Source organism: Chanodichthys erythropterus, chromosome 9 (genome assembly GCF_024489055.1).
Source record: "Chanodichthys erythropterus isolate Z2021 chromosome 9, ASM2448905v1, whole genome shotgun sequence".
Lineage (NCBI taxonomy): Eukaryota > Metazoa > Chordata > Actinopteri > Cypriniformes > Xenocyprididae > Chanodichthys > Chanodichthys erythropterus.
Window position 1 is genome coordinate 27,660,920 of NC_090229.1, and position 17,308 is coordinate 27,678,227.

At 36.6% G+C, this 17,308-nt stretch overlaps 1 protein-coding gene across 1 annotated transcript in view; it reads left to right on the forward strand.

The window, feature by feature from the left end:
• The window catches only part of si:dkeyp-14d3.1 (transmembrane protein 132C), a 440,140-nt gene that overhangs the window by 406,824 nt on the left and 16,008 nt on the right, over positions 1 to 17,308 (forward strand). Inside the window, exon 6 of the mRNA XM_067395195.1 lies at positions 7,774 to 7,982. Within this exon, the coding sequence (XP_067251296.1) occupies positions 7,774 to 7,982 (209 nt within the window). The remainder of the gene's footprint in view (positions 1 to 7,773; positions 7,983 to 17,308) is intronic.

Genomic DNA, 17,308 nt, shown 5'->3' on the forward strand with positions numbered 1-17,308 from the left:
GAAAAAAAAAAATATATATATATATATATATATATATAATTTAGAAATGTATCATGTATACATGTTTCTATTTAAGATTTGAGTGTGTTTACATAATCAGTTTATTTGTATGCAATCTGGTTTGGGAGTATGTATGATTTTGATCATATTGGCACCTCATTGTCGCCTCATTTGTTCTTGAATGAGGAGTTTGCTTGGGTGTCAAAATGGCTAGAAATGACCCTGGCTTGTATCATATGGTAATGATGTGATTGCTTGCAGCAAATGACTTACTGGCTCATTTGAAAGAATCCCAGATAACACTCCCCTGTGTGATTTATATTTGATTATAAATCAGTCTGCGCCCCCTAGAGTTTCATGACTGAACTAAATATTTCTGCTGCATAGTATCAATAAATAGTCTGGCGTACTGGGGGAGACATATAGTATTACTATATTGAACTTCAAAAGCGAAGGAAAAAAACATGAATAATGTCTACTTCATTATAAATGTAGAAAAAGCCTCTTAAGCCAAAAATGCACTTGTGGGCATCACAACTTAATATAGAACCATGGCTGTTCAGATTTTGAGCAATGATGTGCATAATGCATTGATGTTAGTGGATGCACATACTGTAATGCACTCTGGGAATAAGCTAGTGAGAACTTGTGAAGGTTGTGTGCAGTGTTACATTGAGCACATAAAATATTAGGGCCCAATCAAATTGCATCTTTGTATACGTTCAAACCTGGAAGACTGCAAAGGATCTGCAGTAAAAACTAAAATTTATTGATCAAACCTTTACGTGAAAAGAGGATGTGTGTATTTTAGTGGGTTTGTGTGTGTATTAGGAATCGATGATTCTTGGGCCATATACCATGATGCTGTATAGAGTGTGAGAGAGAGAACACAGAGGAGTGTTATCTGGGATTCTTTCAAAGGAGCCAGTAAGTCGTTTGATGTAAAGCACTATTGGAAGCCAGTCAGGTAAAACTGATGACCGCATAAAAAGGTGAGTTTAGATTACCGGTTCTCCCGAAAGGAGTGACATGTGGAGCTACATTAGTAGTCCAGCCGTGTCCACTAGAGATGAAGTGTTTAATATAAATAGGAGGAAGTAAAAGTTGAATGTACTTTTCCTGGATGTATTTCACCTTTGATTATAAATAACTTCCTCCTTCACGAGGACCCACATAGTTGTAGTTTAAGTCCTGGTTAATTGTGCTGTCAGAACCGCTCAGTCCAACACATGTACGAGCCGCCTGTTCATGGACCGGCCCTCTCGTTCCTCAGATGGCTGCTTGATTGGATGTGTCTGACAGGTAGTTAATTTTCCAGACTGAATAGTCATGGCTGTAGCATTGTGCTTGGAGATTCCCCAGTCTATGGCAGTGATTAATGATGACGGCCTATGTGTTGTGTGTTTGTGTGCCTCTGTGTGTCCGTAACAATAGATTTGAGTTAATGATGTTGGAATAGTTGAAATGTACCTTATTAACCAAAGCATTTACGATGAACTTGCTGGAATTTACTTGCAGTTTACTTTTTAGTGGAAAGTAAGTTGCAAAAAAGGCAATAAAATACATTGTTTCTTCTTATGCACATCAGATTTATTGGATAAAGAAAAAAACAATAATAAAAACAGTAATATTGTGAAATATAATTACAATTTAAATTTACTGCTTCTATTGTAATATATTTTTAAAATTTATTTAATCCTGTAAAGCTGTTACATGATCTTCTAATATGCTGATATGCTGCTCATAAAACATGTATTGTTATCAGTTTTGAAAAGTTATGCTGCTTAATGTTTTTGTTTTATTCACATTCTTTGATGAATAGAGAGTTTATTTGAAGTATACATTTTTTAAACATTGTAAAAGTATTTCATGTATATATACAGTATACTGTTTTAATGAGTTAAAAATAATGTGCATTCATTTCTCACTACCATTGACTGTGTGTGTTTATTAGGGCTGTCACTAATGATTATTTTTGTAACTGAGTAATCGGTTGATTATGACGAGTAATCAGATATGGTATTATAACATTATTATCAGGTATTATCATGCCAAATGGCTTGGTAATTTCTTGAGCAAGAACATGTAGACATTAAAACGTAAACTCAGAGTGAAAGTTTAAACTTTTATTTTGAAATTGTGATGAACAGTTTGCATATTTAGAAAGATATTGATGTACTGTATTCTCCTGTGTTAGCTTAGGTTTATAAAAGATTTACCTTACAAATCTGATGAAATTGTGAGATGCGCATTACAAGCAACCCAAACTCACAGCATATGCGGACAAGGAGTTTGAGCTGCGCTTCACTCATGTAAATGATAACAGTTCTTGTGAAAGAGTTTTTACTGTGAACGGAGCCGCTCTGAGACACACCTAACCTGCACACAAATCAAGCGCATATATAGTAAACCCGCAGGGCATGTATTTATTTAACAGAATCACAGCATTTGCGAATTCACAATAGCACTATGCTATAGTATGGCTTTAAAATGGTTTTAATACATCATGAATATTTAGAAAAAGGTCTAATAATGCGGCTCATGGATTCCTGTCCGTGGAATGCAGCACTTACGGTATTTTCCTGGTTACTTGGCATGGCTAAATTGCAATTGAAGATTTTTATATTAGAGTATTTTAATAAAGGAATTGTGACAGTCCTGGTGTTTATATGTGGAACGTTTATGATATTGAACAATATTGAATATTTGTAAAAAGTCCAATTTGGATTTGATTTATGAACAAGACCCCGATATATTGATGGCGAAGTTTTTTTTTTTTTTCGTTCTTTGTTTAGGAGTAAAAAAAACTTTGAAATGCGTGACAGATGACATCAACAGCGACGTTTAGATGAACATAGAAATATGTGCTACATGCTTTATTTCAAAAACAAAATAAACACAACAAAAATGTGAGCTGTGAGAAAACAGAAGTAAAGAAAGCATCTAATCATATCAATGTGAATATGTTTCCACGAGTCGAGATCTCCAGTAAAGTCACATCATGTTTATTTATAGAGCACTTTATGCATTAGATTGTTTAAACGCAAACAGCTTTACCGTTTTAAACATGAAAAGAAAAGAAAAAAACAGTGTCTGTGTCAATTACAATTACAATAGGAACTTCAATTTCTACTATAAAGTGGCTTTCCGGTGTGTTTGTGTTTTACTCGCGAACATCTGACCTTGATGGACTGAACAGAAGATTTCCATGTCAAAGAAAGCAGGAAGTTTTCTGGAAAGCTTGCTTTGGCAAGCTGTCTCAAACTCCTGAAACGAACATCAAACAAACTTTGTTTTGGCCTGATTTTGCTCAAAATGGCATCACATCAGTTCATTTATTGATTTCACTTGAAGTATATCAGGCTTTTATCAACTAAGAAGATCTTTCTTCTTTATTTACTGATAATTGTTTGTACAGGCTGAAACAGGGTCTAACATACCTGGGCACTTTAACTTGAACTTAAACATAGACAAAATTGCATTTGATTGCTATTAAAATAATTACAAAAATGGCAATTGAATGCCTTTTTGGGTTGATTTTTTTATTATTATTTTTTTTGTGTGTGTGTGATTAAACAGGTTAACTTTGTCAGCCCAAGAAGTCCTAAGCATCTTTGCATTCAGACTTTGTTGAAGCAACAGAGATAAGGCTATAGAGACAGAGGAAGAGGAAACTCTGACAGCAGACAACTCTATCAATCAGACAAGCATGAAACAAACTCTCACAGCTCTAACAACCCTTAAGTGTAGAAAGCAACACACCATGATGTTCTGATACTAGATTAGATGTCTCACTCTGCTCTATGAGTGTGTGTAATGTTCAGCAAGAGCCAGGAATATGACTCTTGAATTTTTCAGAACGTATAATGACATTATTCAATAGTCTCTTCTGTGCGTGCTCTGGCACTTTCCATGAATAGGCTAGGTTACAAAACAAGGGCTGAAACTCTTCAAAATGAATAGTTTTGTTTCTTTGTAACAAATGTTGAGTGAAAAAAAAAATGTGCTTAACGTTAAGAAAATGTTGAATTATAATGAGATCAAAGTTAATAATGTATACATTTCATATGAGGTTTTCAGCTCTCTGCACATCTAAATACTGTTTAAATCATTTTTTAGCATTGCATTTTTTTTTTTTTTAAATGAATGAATTTTAAAATAAATTAAAATCACTCTATAACTCAGGTAACAGAGTTAAATTGTTGTTAAATTGAAATCAACACTAGGATTTGGGTAATAGCTTCAAATGATTTTTATTCCTGTATCACTGATATAGTTTTCCCTAATATGGTAATATGCTGGGATTTGTGTCTCTAATGCTTTTTAAAAACCTGTGTACTGTAAGCATCGAAAGTGGCCACTAGCTTTTTAATATTAGACGAGATCTGGATCTTCTAATTGCTCTACAGGGAGCATGAAATGATTGCGCAGTTCTCAAACCCTGACAGACAGACCAGAAAAAAAAAAAAAAAAAAAAAATAGGAACATAAATGTTTTTACAAAAAAAAAAAAAAAAAAAAAAACTAGGAGGTCTATTAATATGAAAGGGTTATGCACAAAATTTGGGTTTGCAGCCATGTGCCAGTGGTGTGTGTATGAGTATGTGTGCTCTTGCATGCTTTTATCTTTCTGCTGCTGGCCACACTTTGATGGTGTGTGTGTGTGTGTGTGTGTTGCTTCTGTAGTTTCCATCCCTGTCAGATCCTGGTTAGAGGAATCAAAGTCCAACCGAGCCAGTCATAGTGATTTGAGACCCGCAACAGAAGGGAACACAGCCAAGTAATTTCGACAACGTTTATGAAACGGATGGTTTTGGAATGTGGCCTCATAACTCCTCAGCAAGAGGATGAGATGGCCCCTCTGTCTTCTCTGTGAGTGTGCGTCTTATGATAGGTTGTTGTATTTACTCATCATTATTAACCAAAGTGGTGCCCATTTCTCCAGCAGCCATCTGGGAAGGAAAGGTGACTTTTGGTGCCTGGCTCAGCTGTATGCTGCCAATTCATGCATACTTAAGCTAACACACAAATGTTGGTTCGGGGTCAGTATTTTTGGGGTCAGTAAGATTGTTTGTTTTTTTTTCTTAAAGGTGCAGTATGCGATTTCTGAGAATCATTGTTGAATACTGTTGATATTTGAAATCAACCCAAACAAACACACCCCTCCCTTCATTGCTCCGCCCCCAAAATGCATGAACACACAATGCAGTGGATATCTATTTATCATAGTTGAAGTGAAGCTATGTTTTTCGAAATTAAAACTAAGATAACAAGTGAAAAAGGAAGCACAAAAAATGAACATATAATACAAAATAGGGCTGGACGATTATGGCCTAAAATCAAAACCTCTATTAATTGAATATTTTACCTTGATTACGATTAATGACTGATTTTTTTGTTTGTTTGTTTGTTTTTTTTGCCCTCATAGTTCACTGACAAGGTTTGTACTGTAAATAGGATTGACTATTAAAGGTAGGATATTTTTTGTCCTATTGAAAGAGTGATCTGACATCATAGCTCACTATCAGCAGTTATTTTATCTATGGTTTGTAACATTTTTTACAGGTTTCTGCTCGTTGTAAATTAGCACAGTACCAGAGTGATTGCATGTGTGAATTAGTCATACCGTCTCTCTATTAACTGTGAAGCTGTGGGTTGTAAATAGTTCCTTCAAAAGTAGAAAAATATATGCTATAACTTTTGAGTTTCTAAGCTACTTTAGTGATAAATCACAGGACAGCGCTGACAACTAGTTTCTGTGTTCCTCTCAGTGCGCGCGATCTACACATTTTGCGCAGCTGCGTGAGCGCGGTAGCTCGATATAATAATACATATCCGATCGTCTAATCGCTTGAATGTCCAAAACATAAAACAAAAAGTTTAGTGAAGATGCAAGGCTCACCGCTCGCGCGCCATGTGTTGAACCAGCGTTCACCTCTGTGTTTTGTTTTTATGCCACTGACTGACGAAATAACCGACATGGGAAAATTATGTCGGTTAGAGGTTCTGAATTTCGGTTTCAATTACTTTTCGATTAATCGTCCAGCCCTAATACAAAAGAGTATATACAATCAAGAATTTGTTGTTAGTCACCAGCAGCACACCAGCTCCAGAAAAACAATGACACTCAGAACTATCCTGTTACTATAGCTAACATTTCAACAACAGCATATCTTGGTTCTGCGAAATATAGCAAAACCAATGTTACTCACGGTTTGAGCAGAAAAAACGTAATTTCAGTGTCTGTTTTCAGGCCTTCCCACTTTGGTGTCTCCAGTGCTGGAAAGCTTTTCTAAAGTGTTAAAATGGGTCCTAAAGCTCTTGCCTGATCATAACCCTTCTTTTTCCAGTGATATTCCTGTGATCTTTTCTCTTTTGTAATGTCTCTCTGCCATCTCTTTCTACAGTCTTTCTTCAATCTCCCTCTTGTTCACACTCTCTCCTCTCCTACCATGAGTCTATACGCGCCTAGTCTCAGCCTCAGACGTCACGCTCATGGACCATTGGCTGAACGTCTGATGCATATGGCACACTTAACTAGAAACACTTCAGAATTTTTGAAGTCTGGTTGGTTGGTTGAATTCTACAGGATGTCCGGGATACGTGTGTCACATTCTTTAATGTTCCGCCAAGAAACAAATGCTGCGATGCCAGATCCCCTCGTGGAAGAAGAACACTGTTGTGTTTACAACTGTGACAATTAGCGCTTACCAGGATCAACTAAATGCTGCAATTTCAAAAGTATGTGTATTTCGCAGCTCCATTGTTGCAGTAAACTTGCACTATGTTCTTGAATGAATAATTTACTATATTTACATACACCAGTCTATTATTGTAGGGATATTGACTTTACACTTTCATCCCCCTAAACATGATGCAGAACAAAACAAACTGGTTGGTTGCGTTACATGTCAGTCAAACGTCCTCTTGGGCGGTCCTTGGCCAATGAAAGCTCCAACAGAGTCCAGACCTTCTGCCAGGTCTAGCTACGGGAGACTAATGCGTGCCTTACTGCTGATTGGCTACAAGTGTGTTGTGGTGCTCAGTCTGATCCCCTTTTAAACAGCGTTTCTCAGAAATCACTTACTGAACCTTTAAGACATTTCATATGATTATCACATGATTATCCTTGCAGGGACCTTTAGTTATTATCCACAACACAGACCAGAAAAGACACAGACACACTTATTTGAAGACATTCCATAGACATTTGTTTATTTGAGGACATTCCCATGTGTGACATCAGCAGAAGGTGTTGTCAGATCTAGCTTATACTTTAACAAAGTAAAGCCAAACTCACATGCAGTTATACTTTCAATCTTTTCATCTTGGATATCTGTAGTGCCCTGTTAAAGGTGTGAGAGCCAGTACTGCTTTTATCTTTTCATTCAAAGGTATAAACCGATAGTACAACTGAAAGAGATGCGAAAGACTGTGGGGAAGAGAGATTGTGGGAGTCAGGATAAAAACACACCCCAGAAATCTTAAGACGGGATATTTAACCATGACCTAAATCGGCGTGCATGAATCAAGATGATACTTATACCAAAACACTAACTTGTTACAGAGAGTCAAGACTGGCTCTTCAAAATAAAATATTTTCGTAATATCGTCAGATTTCACTGTCAATCCATTTCAAATATACCTTATCTGTTGCTCAGATGCATTGTATTGATTTTGGTAATGTGAAGTTCACTATGGTGTCTTGAAAATATCAATTCCCTGTTCTTTTCTCACCTCTCCATCAGTGACATAATCTTTTTTCTTCTCTCAGGTATCAGACAGGTGTGATTACGTCTACGTGAATGGCAAAGAAATGAGGGGACGAGTCAGAATGCTGGTGAACTTCACGTACGGTTACCTGAGGGCTCAGTTGGAGGTGAAAGTCTGGATTCCCAAACTACCCCTGCACATTGAAGTTTCAGATACTGAACTCAGTCAGATAAAAGGCTGGAGGATTCCCGTAAACAGTAACGCTCAGAGGTACGAATCTTTGCGATGGATTTTGAAAATATTTACTTATCGGCACCCACATTGAATCTGCATGCACATTGAAAACTAAGCAGATTTCCACAGAAATTAAAACATCTGTCACTCACAAAGTTCTACAAATCTAAACATTTAGTGTGTGGGATTTTGCAATCTGTTGTTGCCAGGGTTTTCATCTAGGGTCTGTGAAGGTACAGGTGGTCTATTTAAAACCTATATAATTTTCTGGGTGTGTATCAGTGTTCCTGCGGAACCTTAAAAAGTTTTAAATTAGATTTTTAAAATTTAAGGCCATAAAAAGTCTTAAAGTCTTATTTTTACTTTTGAGAGGTCTTAAATTTTAGATGACAATAGACATATCTAAATCATTTACCAAATTAAAATGATCTAATTAGCGCACATATTATTTTTATTTTATTTTTCTTTGTGGATTTTCTTGTTCACATGACACTTTGCGGGCCTCGCGGCATTTACGACAGCGTATAATGTAGGCTACTGTCTCCTGCACGCAAAAGGAAGAGAAAGCAGAAGAAAATGGGTAAAATGTCAGTTCAGTAACAGTTGTAAGTTAATTCTGTATTTGCGTAAGGGTTTGTGATAAGTATTGTCTATAATGATATTGTAATTATTATGTTTTAACGATCATGTGCGAGCTGACATTGAGTTTGTCACTCAAGCTTTCATTGCATGATGTATGCAGTTATATCCCCTCAAAATTCAAGATACATGAGCATTTTTGCTCCGATGAGTTGTCTCATAATTATCATATGAAGTATCATATGATATGATGTAGTTATACAATATCACACAAGCAAGAGTGCCATTTTCCTCAAATCAGAACGATTGCAAATGTGATATTTATTTTATACAACAGTTAAATTAACAATAAGTTAACATTGTAAGTTACATTTTAGACACAATGTTGTCAATATTGTTTGTTTTTTTCTTAATTTCGCCAATGAAAATTTCGAAATGAAGAACAGCAGAACAGTCTCCGTACAACAGACGGTCACTTGCTTTGTTTCTGAATGAATCAGTCGTTTGAACAAATCGGTTGAATGAATGACCCACTCATTAAAACTTGCTGCCCTCTACTGGCAGTTCAGTTTTTTTAAAGTACATTTTAATTAAAAAAAGTTAAAATAATTTCATATTTAAATATTGAATTAAATTTATGTAGACAAATTGTAAATGTTGTGTAATGCCACTTCTCAAGCCGCTTCTGTCATCGCTGCATTGCAAAGATAGATTTTGTTGATACTGATTTCATTTGATTTAGTAACACCCCTATACAATGCTTATGTTATATTATTCTAATAGAATTTAATTTGAATGTTAGAATTTGACCTAAAAGGTGATGCATACATCTAATTTTATAAAAATGCCATTATGTAGGTAAAAAATGCCCCTGGAAATCAATTTAAGGTGGCAAATATTGCTTTTGAAATGACTTTAAAAATATAGAGATCAAATTTTTTGTCAATATTGCACTCCCCAATGTACACTATATTTCCAAGAGTTTTGGGACGCCTGCCTTTACATGCACATGAACTTTAATGACATCCCATTCTTAATCTGTAGGGTTTAATATGGAGTTGACCCACCCTTTGCAGCTATAACAGCCTAAACTCTTCTGGGAAGGCTTTCCACAAGGTTTAGGATTGTGTTTATGGGAATTTTTGACCATTCTTCTAGAAGCGCATTTGTGAGGTCAGGCAGTGATGTTGGCGAGAAGGCCTGGCTCACAGTCTCTGCTCTAATTCATCCCAAAGGTGTTCTATCGGGTTCAAGCCAGTCAAGTTCCTCCACACCAAACTCACTCATCCATGTCTTTATGGACCTTGCTTTGTGCACTTGTATACTGAAGCATTACGAGTTCCTTTCACTGAAACTAAGGGGTCAAGCCCAACCCCTGAAAAACAACCCCACACCATAATCCTCCCTCCACCAAAATTTACACTTGGCACAATGCAGTCAGGCAAGTACTGTTCTCCTGGCAACCACCAAAACCAGACTAGACAGAGAAGCATGATTCATCACTCCAGAGAACATGTCTCCACTGCTCCAGTTGCGCATGCTTTACACCACTGCATCTGATGCTTTGCATTGCATTGCACTTGGTGATGTAAGGCTTGGATGCAGCTGCTCGGCTATGGAAACCCATTCCATGAAGCTCTCTACACACTGTTCTTGAGCTAATCTGAAGGCCACACAAAGTTTGGAGGTCTGTAGCTATTGGCTCTGCAGAAATTTGGTGACTTCTACGCACTCTGTGCCTCAGCATGCGCTGACCCCGCTCTGTGATTTTTCATGGCCTACCACTTCGTGGCTGAGTTGCTGTTGTTCCCAATTGCTTCCACTTTATGATACCACTAACAGTTGACCGTGGAATATTTAGTAGTGAGGAAATTTCACGAATGGACTTATTGCACAGGTGGCAACCTATCACAGTACCACGCTTGAATTCACTGAGCTCCTGAGAGCGACCCATTCTTTCACAAAAGTTTGTAGAAGCAGTCTGCATGCCTAGGTGCTTGATTTTATACACCTGTGGCCATGGAAGGGATTGGAACACCTGAATTCAATGATTTGGAGGGGTGTCCCAATACTTTTGGCAATATAGTGTATAGTATTAATTTTTGTTTCTTGGTCCCCATGATGAAAACAGCTTATAAATCACACTAAGTGATGTTTGAAAACATAAAAATGTAGAACGTTTTCTGTGATGGGTAGGTTTAATGTTAGGGGATGGAATATACAGTTTGTACTGTGTAAAAATCATCTATGGAATGTTCCCATAAAACATGAAAACGTATTACATATGTAACCCTGTTGCCTGAGAGGGTAACGAGGCGCCGTGTCATGGCTTAACACTATGGGAATGCTTTGTGTGAGCCATGACGTGGCTTTGAGTTCCACTCAAAAGGGAACTGAGGCTGAAAATCCTGCAGGTATAAACTTAAAGGAACTTAAAAATAAAAAAAATGCTTGAATGATTATTTTAAATATGTGTTTGGCACAGAATAGGAGATATCTGTCCCTTGTGAGCATATTAAACTTTCAAAATGATCAGATAAATGAAGACAAATTACAGCAATTTTCAGCGTAATCCCACAGAGTATTTTAGGATAAAAATTAATTTTAAAAAACGTTAAAACTTTAAAGGGGAAAATGCACTAAAATCCTTTTATATCGATTTGTACTGAGTTGTGCAGTGCAAAGAATGTGAGAATTCCCACATAATCAAAGAGAAACAGATCTTACCAGCAGCTCTGAAGTGTGAAACCATTAAACAAACTCTCCGTCGGGCAGTACAGTAGTGTTGTGGATCCATGATAGCACAAAGGACGTGATACAAAAGAATGTGAATGTGAAATCTAGAGCGGACACTATTGAGCTCCACTGAGAAACAGTATACTACAATTTCAATTGATTTAATTAACAATCATTATGTAATCAGTAGTTTATATTAAGCATTCATATTAATTTCATTTGGATATAAGTTCATGTTCATATCTGAGTATGAAAATACTGTATATGAACCATTATTCTAATTATTGATATGCATTATGTCAATCATTATAATCTAATTAGTGTTGTTATAGTTATTGATTAAAGTTATCATAATATTGATTTTGGGGGTCCTTGGGTTTGCTAAAAGTCTGTGTGGTGTGTCAGTGAACCTGTAAAAGCAAGGAATCCTTGAGTTATGAAACAACCGCATTTGGGGGGTTGATCATTTTAAACCTATTGAAAATGCTCCTGGCTGCAATTTCCCAGCATGCACCTATAATATTTTGTTGTCATTTGAAACTGAAGTATAGGGATACATTTCACCTCTCTCCTTATAACCCACAGGGAGGCTTGGGCTTGTGAATTCAAAATAGAATAAAGTCAATATATATGGTTTCCCGGAGGTATGGAGACAGTTTCCTCTATGTCTCCATTTTCGTATGTCCCATGTGGAATGATTCGCAATGCGTGTGAGAAGCTGAGAATACAGAATATAAAATATGAAGCTCTTCATAGGTGAAATTTGAAGTTCCCGACGGGTTGCTCTGGCTGTACATGTATTCGGTGGATTGTGAATCTAGTTTGAGGGAAGCTCTTGAGACGGTTACAATACTGATTCTTTGAGAGTTTGAGCTAAATGGGAGGTCCCGTACATTGTGTGATGGCATTCCTTCCCAAACTTCTCTACTCAACTTTTTGACAACATAAGTAAAGTATCTGACATGTACGCTGTCGGCTTTACTTTAAAAAAGTACGTAGGAAAAATAGGCACTTCAGCAGACTGACAGTGCAGCACTGGAAGGAAGAGTGTGGTGACAGTGATGAGTTCCTATCCGTTTAGTTCTGCAACATATCTTTTTTAAAAAGGTGCGTCCCTATTTTGACCTGACTTTTTTTTGCTGTGTAAGACTCCCAAAGCCAGTAACGGGGGACCCTATGTTGCCCGTATGTTGCGGCCTCGACCCTATGTTGTGGCCTCCTTATGCATGGTTTGCACCCTGGATTATCAGTACACCACTGGTTTACGGTACTATTTCCAAAATAACTAACGGTATACCCGTTTGTTAGTTGAAGTGCATGTTTTCTTAATAGCTCATTTTGTGGTTTATGTATGGATACACATCAAACAAAGCTGTTAACGCTAATGAGTTGCTCTATGTGTGTCCACAGAATGAATGTTAGATGCTAATTGCTTCACGCTTTTTTTTATTTTTACATCAACCTGCTCATTATGCTTTTCTATTTATGTTTCTAAGAAGAAGTAGGAGAAGAAAAGGTGTTTGTGTATGTAACTCTACATGAAATATCAAGCACCAGTAAAGCTGAAGTGTGTATGTTTTTCAATGGTAAAGATTGTCTTTTAATTTAATTTTCGATGACTGGTTGGCCAAAGCAACTCTAATTCCTGTACAATTTGTTTTACAAATAATTCAGTTGCGGCTCTTTGAGGATTCTAAGTAATCAGATGATAAAATGTGTGAAAAAATGTTGCCTCTGAATTTGCGTCTGAATAGCGCTGGCTCCGTGGGCGTGGCCACATTAGTCGATAATGAGCTGAATCACGGACTTCTGACATGGCTCTTTTTCATACAGATTACATAAACAGAGAATTTTTGTTTTTGACTTGACTTACATGATTTAAAACCTGACATTTAAACATTTCTTTAGACATAAGTCTAATTTTTTTGTGATTAGTATTCACTAAGTTACAGTTCATTTTCTGAGAACTATCAGATTGGACTTTGTTCAGAGGGAGACGAGAAATCATGCATCATGTTAGTTTTCTTTATTTTGCAAAAAGCACAACATCTTGTTTTTACACAAATAAAAGAAGATATTCCACAGATTAAAACGGTGTATAACTCTTATATGTAACGGAGTATTTTGTCTCTTTCACACTGGTAAAAAAAAAAAAAACCAAGAAGGTATCGCCGGCAATACCTCCGACTCGAGGGAGTTAATTACTCACCCTCATGTCATTCCACACCCGTAAGACCTTTGTTCATCTTCGGAACACAAATTAAGATATTTTTGATAAAATCCGATGGCTCAGTGAGGCCTCCATTGCCAACAAGACAATTAACACTTTTAATGCCTAGACAGCTACTAAAGACTTATTTAAAAATGGTTCATGTGACTACAATGGTTCAACTTATTGTTATGAAGTGACGAGAATATTTTTTGTGCACCAAAAAAAAACACTGCTTCATGAAGCTTCGAAGCTTTACAAATCTTTTTTTTTTTCTTCAAATCAGTGGCTCAGAGCGTGTATCAAACTGCCAAAGTCACACCCCCCAGTGGTGAACCATTGAGATTTTGAAACGTTTTAAAACATTTCATTTACTGAAATCATGTGACTTTGGCAATTTGATACACTCTAAACCAGTGGTTCCCAAACTGGGGTACGTGAGGTGACAAAAGGGGGTACGTGAACAAAATGCTGAGTAGTTCATTTAATTCTACCTTAAAATAATATTAAAACCGAGCATGTTTTTCTAACTGCCAAAATGCCGTAAATCCAGTACATTTAATCATATTACCTCATAATTTGCAGTCAAAAATTACTGTATCAACACATATGATAGATTGCGTGCAGTCTGCTGCCTTATATCGCGCTAAATTACTGCCGTTCTCAACAGTGCACTTTTGTAAAAGAGGGGATTTAGTACTTACTCGCTTGAAGAACAAATAAACACAGATAGTGGATTAATTTCGATTTAAGACTAGAACTTTCTCCGAAACAAAAACATACCTTGTGTGAGTTCTTGTATTTAATGATGATAACGAGCGAGAACATAATTGTTCCCAAATATCCACATGACTGCAAACGTGACATTATTATAGTACAACGGGTCAAAAAACAAAACATAGTTTTTTAAACACAGTACTGTCAGTATTTACTCTATTTTGCAATGAAATCATAGTTCTAACGAAAACCACAGCAGAACTACAACACACGTCTGTGTTTCGTGAACAATTCTGCGGCTTTGAACGAATCGAGAGAGTCAATGATTCAATGATTCATTCACAGTCACTTGTTTCGTTACTGAATGAATGACTTGATGACTCACTCATAAAAACAGTGACTTGCTGCCACCTACTGGTGGTTTTAGTTTAATGTTTAAAAGTTTTATTTATTTTTACCATCATTGTGTATTTTTCTATTTTTCTGTATTTATTTTATAAAGTTATTCACAAAGGTAAAAATATGCACTGGAAAATCAATTTGGGGGCAAATATTGTCCTTTAATGGTAAAGGTGTGACTGCAGTCAAAGTGGAAGAGAGGGGGTACGCAGAAGGATGGTGATCCCTTCAGGGGGTACTCCAAGCTAAAAAGTTTGGGACTGCTTTAAACCACTGATTCGAAACAAAAGATTTATAAAGTTTCATGAAGCAGTGTTTTGAAGTCTCCCATCACTTGAATAAAGTGTTTTTTTTGTTTGTTTTTTTTTTTTTTTTTTGGTGCACAAAAAATATTCTCGTCACTTCATAACAATAAGGTTGAACCATTGTAGTCACATAAATTGTTTTAAATATGTCTTTAGTAGCTGTCTGGGCATTGAAAGTGTTAATGGCCTCACTGAGCCATCGTATTTCATCAAAAATATCTTAATTTGTGTTCCGAAGATGAACAAAGGTCTTACGGGTGTGGAACGACATGAGGGTGAGTAATTAATTTTCATTTTTGGGTGAACTAACCCTTTAAGGGTAGACCTTTTTAACATTAATTAGCAAGTGACTGCCTAGCAACACCATAGCAACTACCCACAACACCCAAGCAATGCCCTAGAGCAGGGATGGACAACTCCGGTCCTGGAGGGCCAGTGTCCTGCAGAGTTTATCTCCATCCCTGATAAAAACTCACTTGCCTATAACTTTCTACTAATCCTAAAGACCTTGATTAGCTGGTTCAGGTGTGTTTGATTAGGGTTGGAGCTAAACTCTGCTGGACACTGGCCCTCCAGGACCGGAGTTGTCCATCCCTGCCCTAGAGACATCTTAGCAGTGAGTTAGTAAATTCACTGGGAAAGTTGTTAGGCGACCTCCAACTTTTTTGAAGAAAATGTAAAAATCAGTTTTCTGCTGGTAACCTCAATGTGTTTTGTGACTGAGCTCTCTAATTTGCGTACTCTTTTGAAATCCCTGTTCAAATTAAGGTGAATATAATCAGTATGTAATAATGATTGTTTGGACAACACTAGTCAAATTGAACTTAAATGAGGCAAGTGAGAAAGCCTTACACCAGCAGGATCTTCATAGAGCTGTTTCTCCAGTAGTAGGAGGTTGTCTGTCATTGTGGATCGAGTGGACTCTAATGAGGGGCTCGATTGCCGTCCTCCTGACAGCCTCAATCTCAGAGAGCACTAACAAGATGGCCACCTGACGCAATCATATTCTGATTCTGTGACAGAGCCCATTCTAAGATTCCAAGTCCATTCTAATGTCGCAGTCCTGTGGCAATAATGCACAATGCTGTGGTGACACCTTCAGAACCCACTCACTCATGTTATAGTATTCTTTACACTAGTTACTTCAGCAGCACCCACATGCTGCTTGGTGTTGCTAGTTCAGTCAAACTTAGATTTAAAAACCCTACTTATAAATGATGATTAAACAGTCGGGTACTGGAAGTAAAAACTCTTTTTCTATATATGACATGGGGGTGAGTAAACTATCAGGAAATTTTAATTTGAAAGTGAACTAATCCTTTAAGTACACAGTCTTGTACTGTATTTTTGTCCAATTTTCAAATACTTTTTTTTGCTTCAAATCAAAATTTGCAGTGTTGTGATTCACCTCATAGCTGGTTGGCTTGGTTCATGGCTTTTAACTCTTTAACAAAGACTTTTTTTTTAAAATAAAAGTCAGCAGCTCTTCTATTGGAGAAAGTGTAAAGGCCAACTTTTATCACTTGTGCCTTGATAACTAATCACATTACAGCCTCAACGTCACTGAATTTCTTTCAGAGTTGCGACAATCAATCACTGGTTGCAGATACCGAAATTAATAAGAAGTGCCATAAACTGAATACTACCTGTCACAAAATTTTTGTGACTTTTCGGATAAAACTGCCTTTTATGTTTTTTAACAGCTCTTGGAGGCATGCCTTAAAGCCACTTTATTCATAAATCAGTACACTAGTACTGTCAAATGTTTTTGACTACATAATTTTGCTGAAAATGTGCCTGCACCTTTAGATAACAAAATATCTAACCAAGTGCTATTTATTAGATAAATATAATATATAAAAATAGAACAGAATACTTTTCAGTAACACTTTACAACAGGGAAATTCAATTAAATTATAGTTCCAAGAGGTCCGGTCTGTATATTTACTTCCGAGCAGAGGTTTTTTTTTTGGAATAGTGGGCAACAGTAGTGCTTTGTAAAAGAAAAGAAAAAAATTCTTAACAATCAAATTAGTCATCAAAGATGAGTATATTGGGCACTCAAAGCAATGGTGTCAATTGGATATGAATATTAAATGGAAAGATCAGATGTTTTATCAAGCTATTATTATATTTTACATTTAGATACCTATGTATGGCAGTAGGCCATGTGACTAAACAATACTGTATGGGGGTTTAGAGTTGTTCCTCTTGAAATCTGGACCATTTTATATTTTGTTTAAAAATAAAAACAAATAGACAACATGCATAATCAAAATGCCCTCATAATGAGCAGATAAAAAGTTAACTAGTTATTAAAAAATGGTGCTACCATTTCACGGTCTAGTCCAGGACCGGACTGCGGTCCGATATTTGAAGATCCCTGCTTTACAATAAAATGAGATCCAAACACAGAA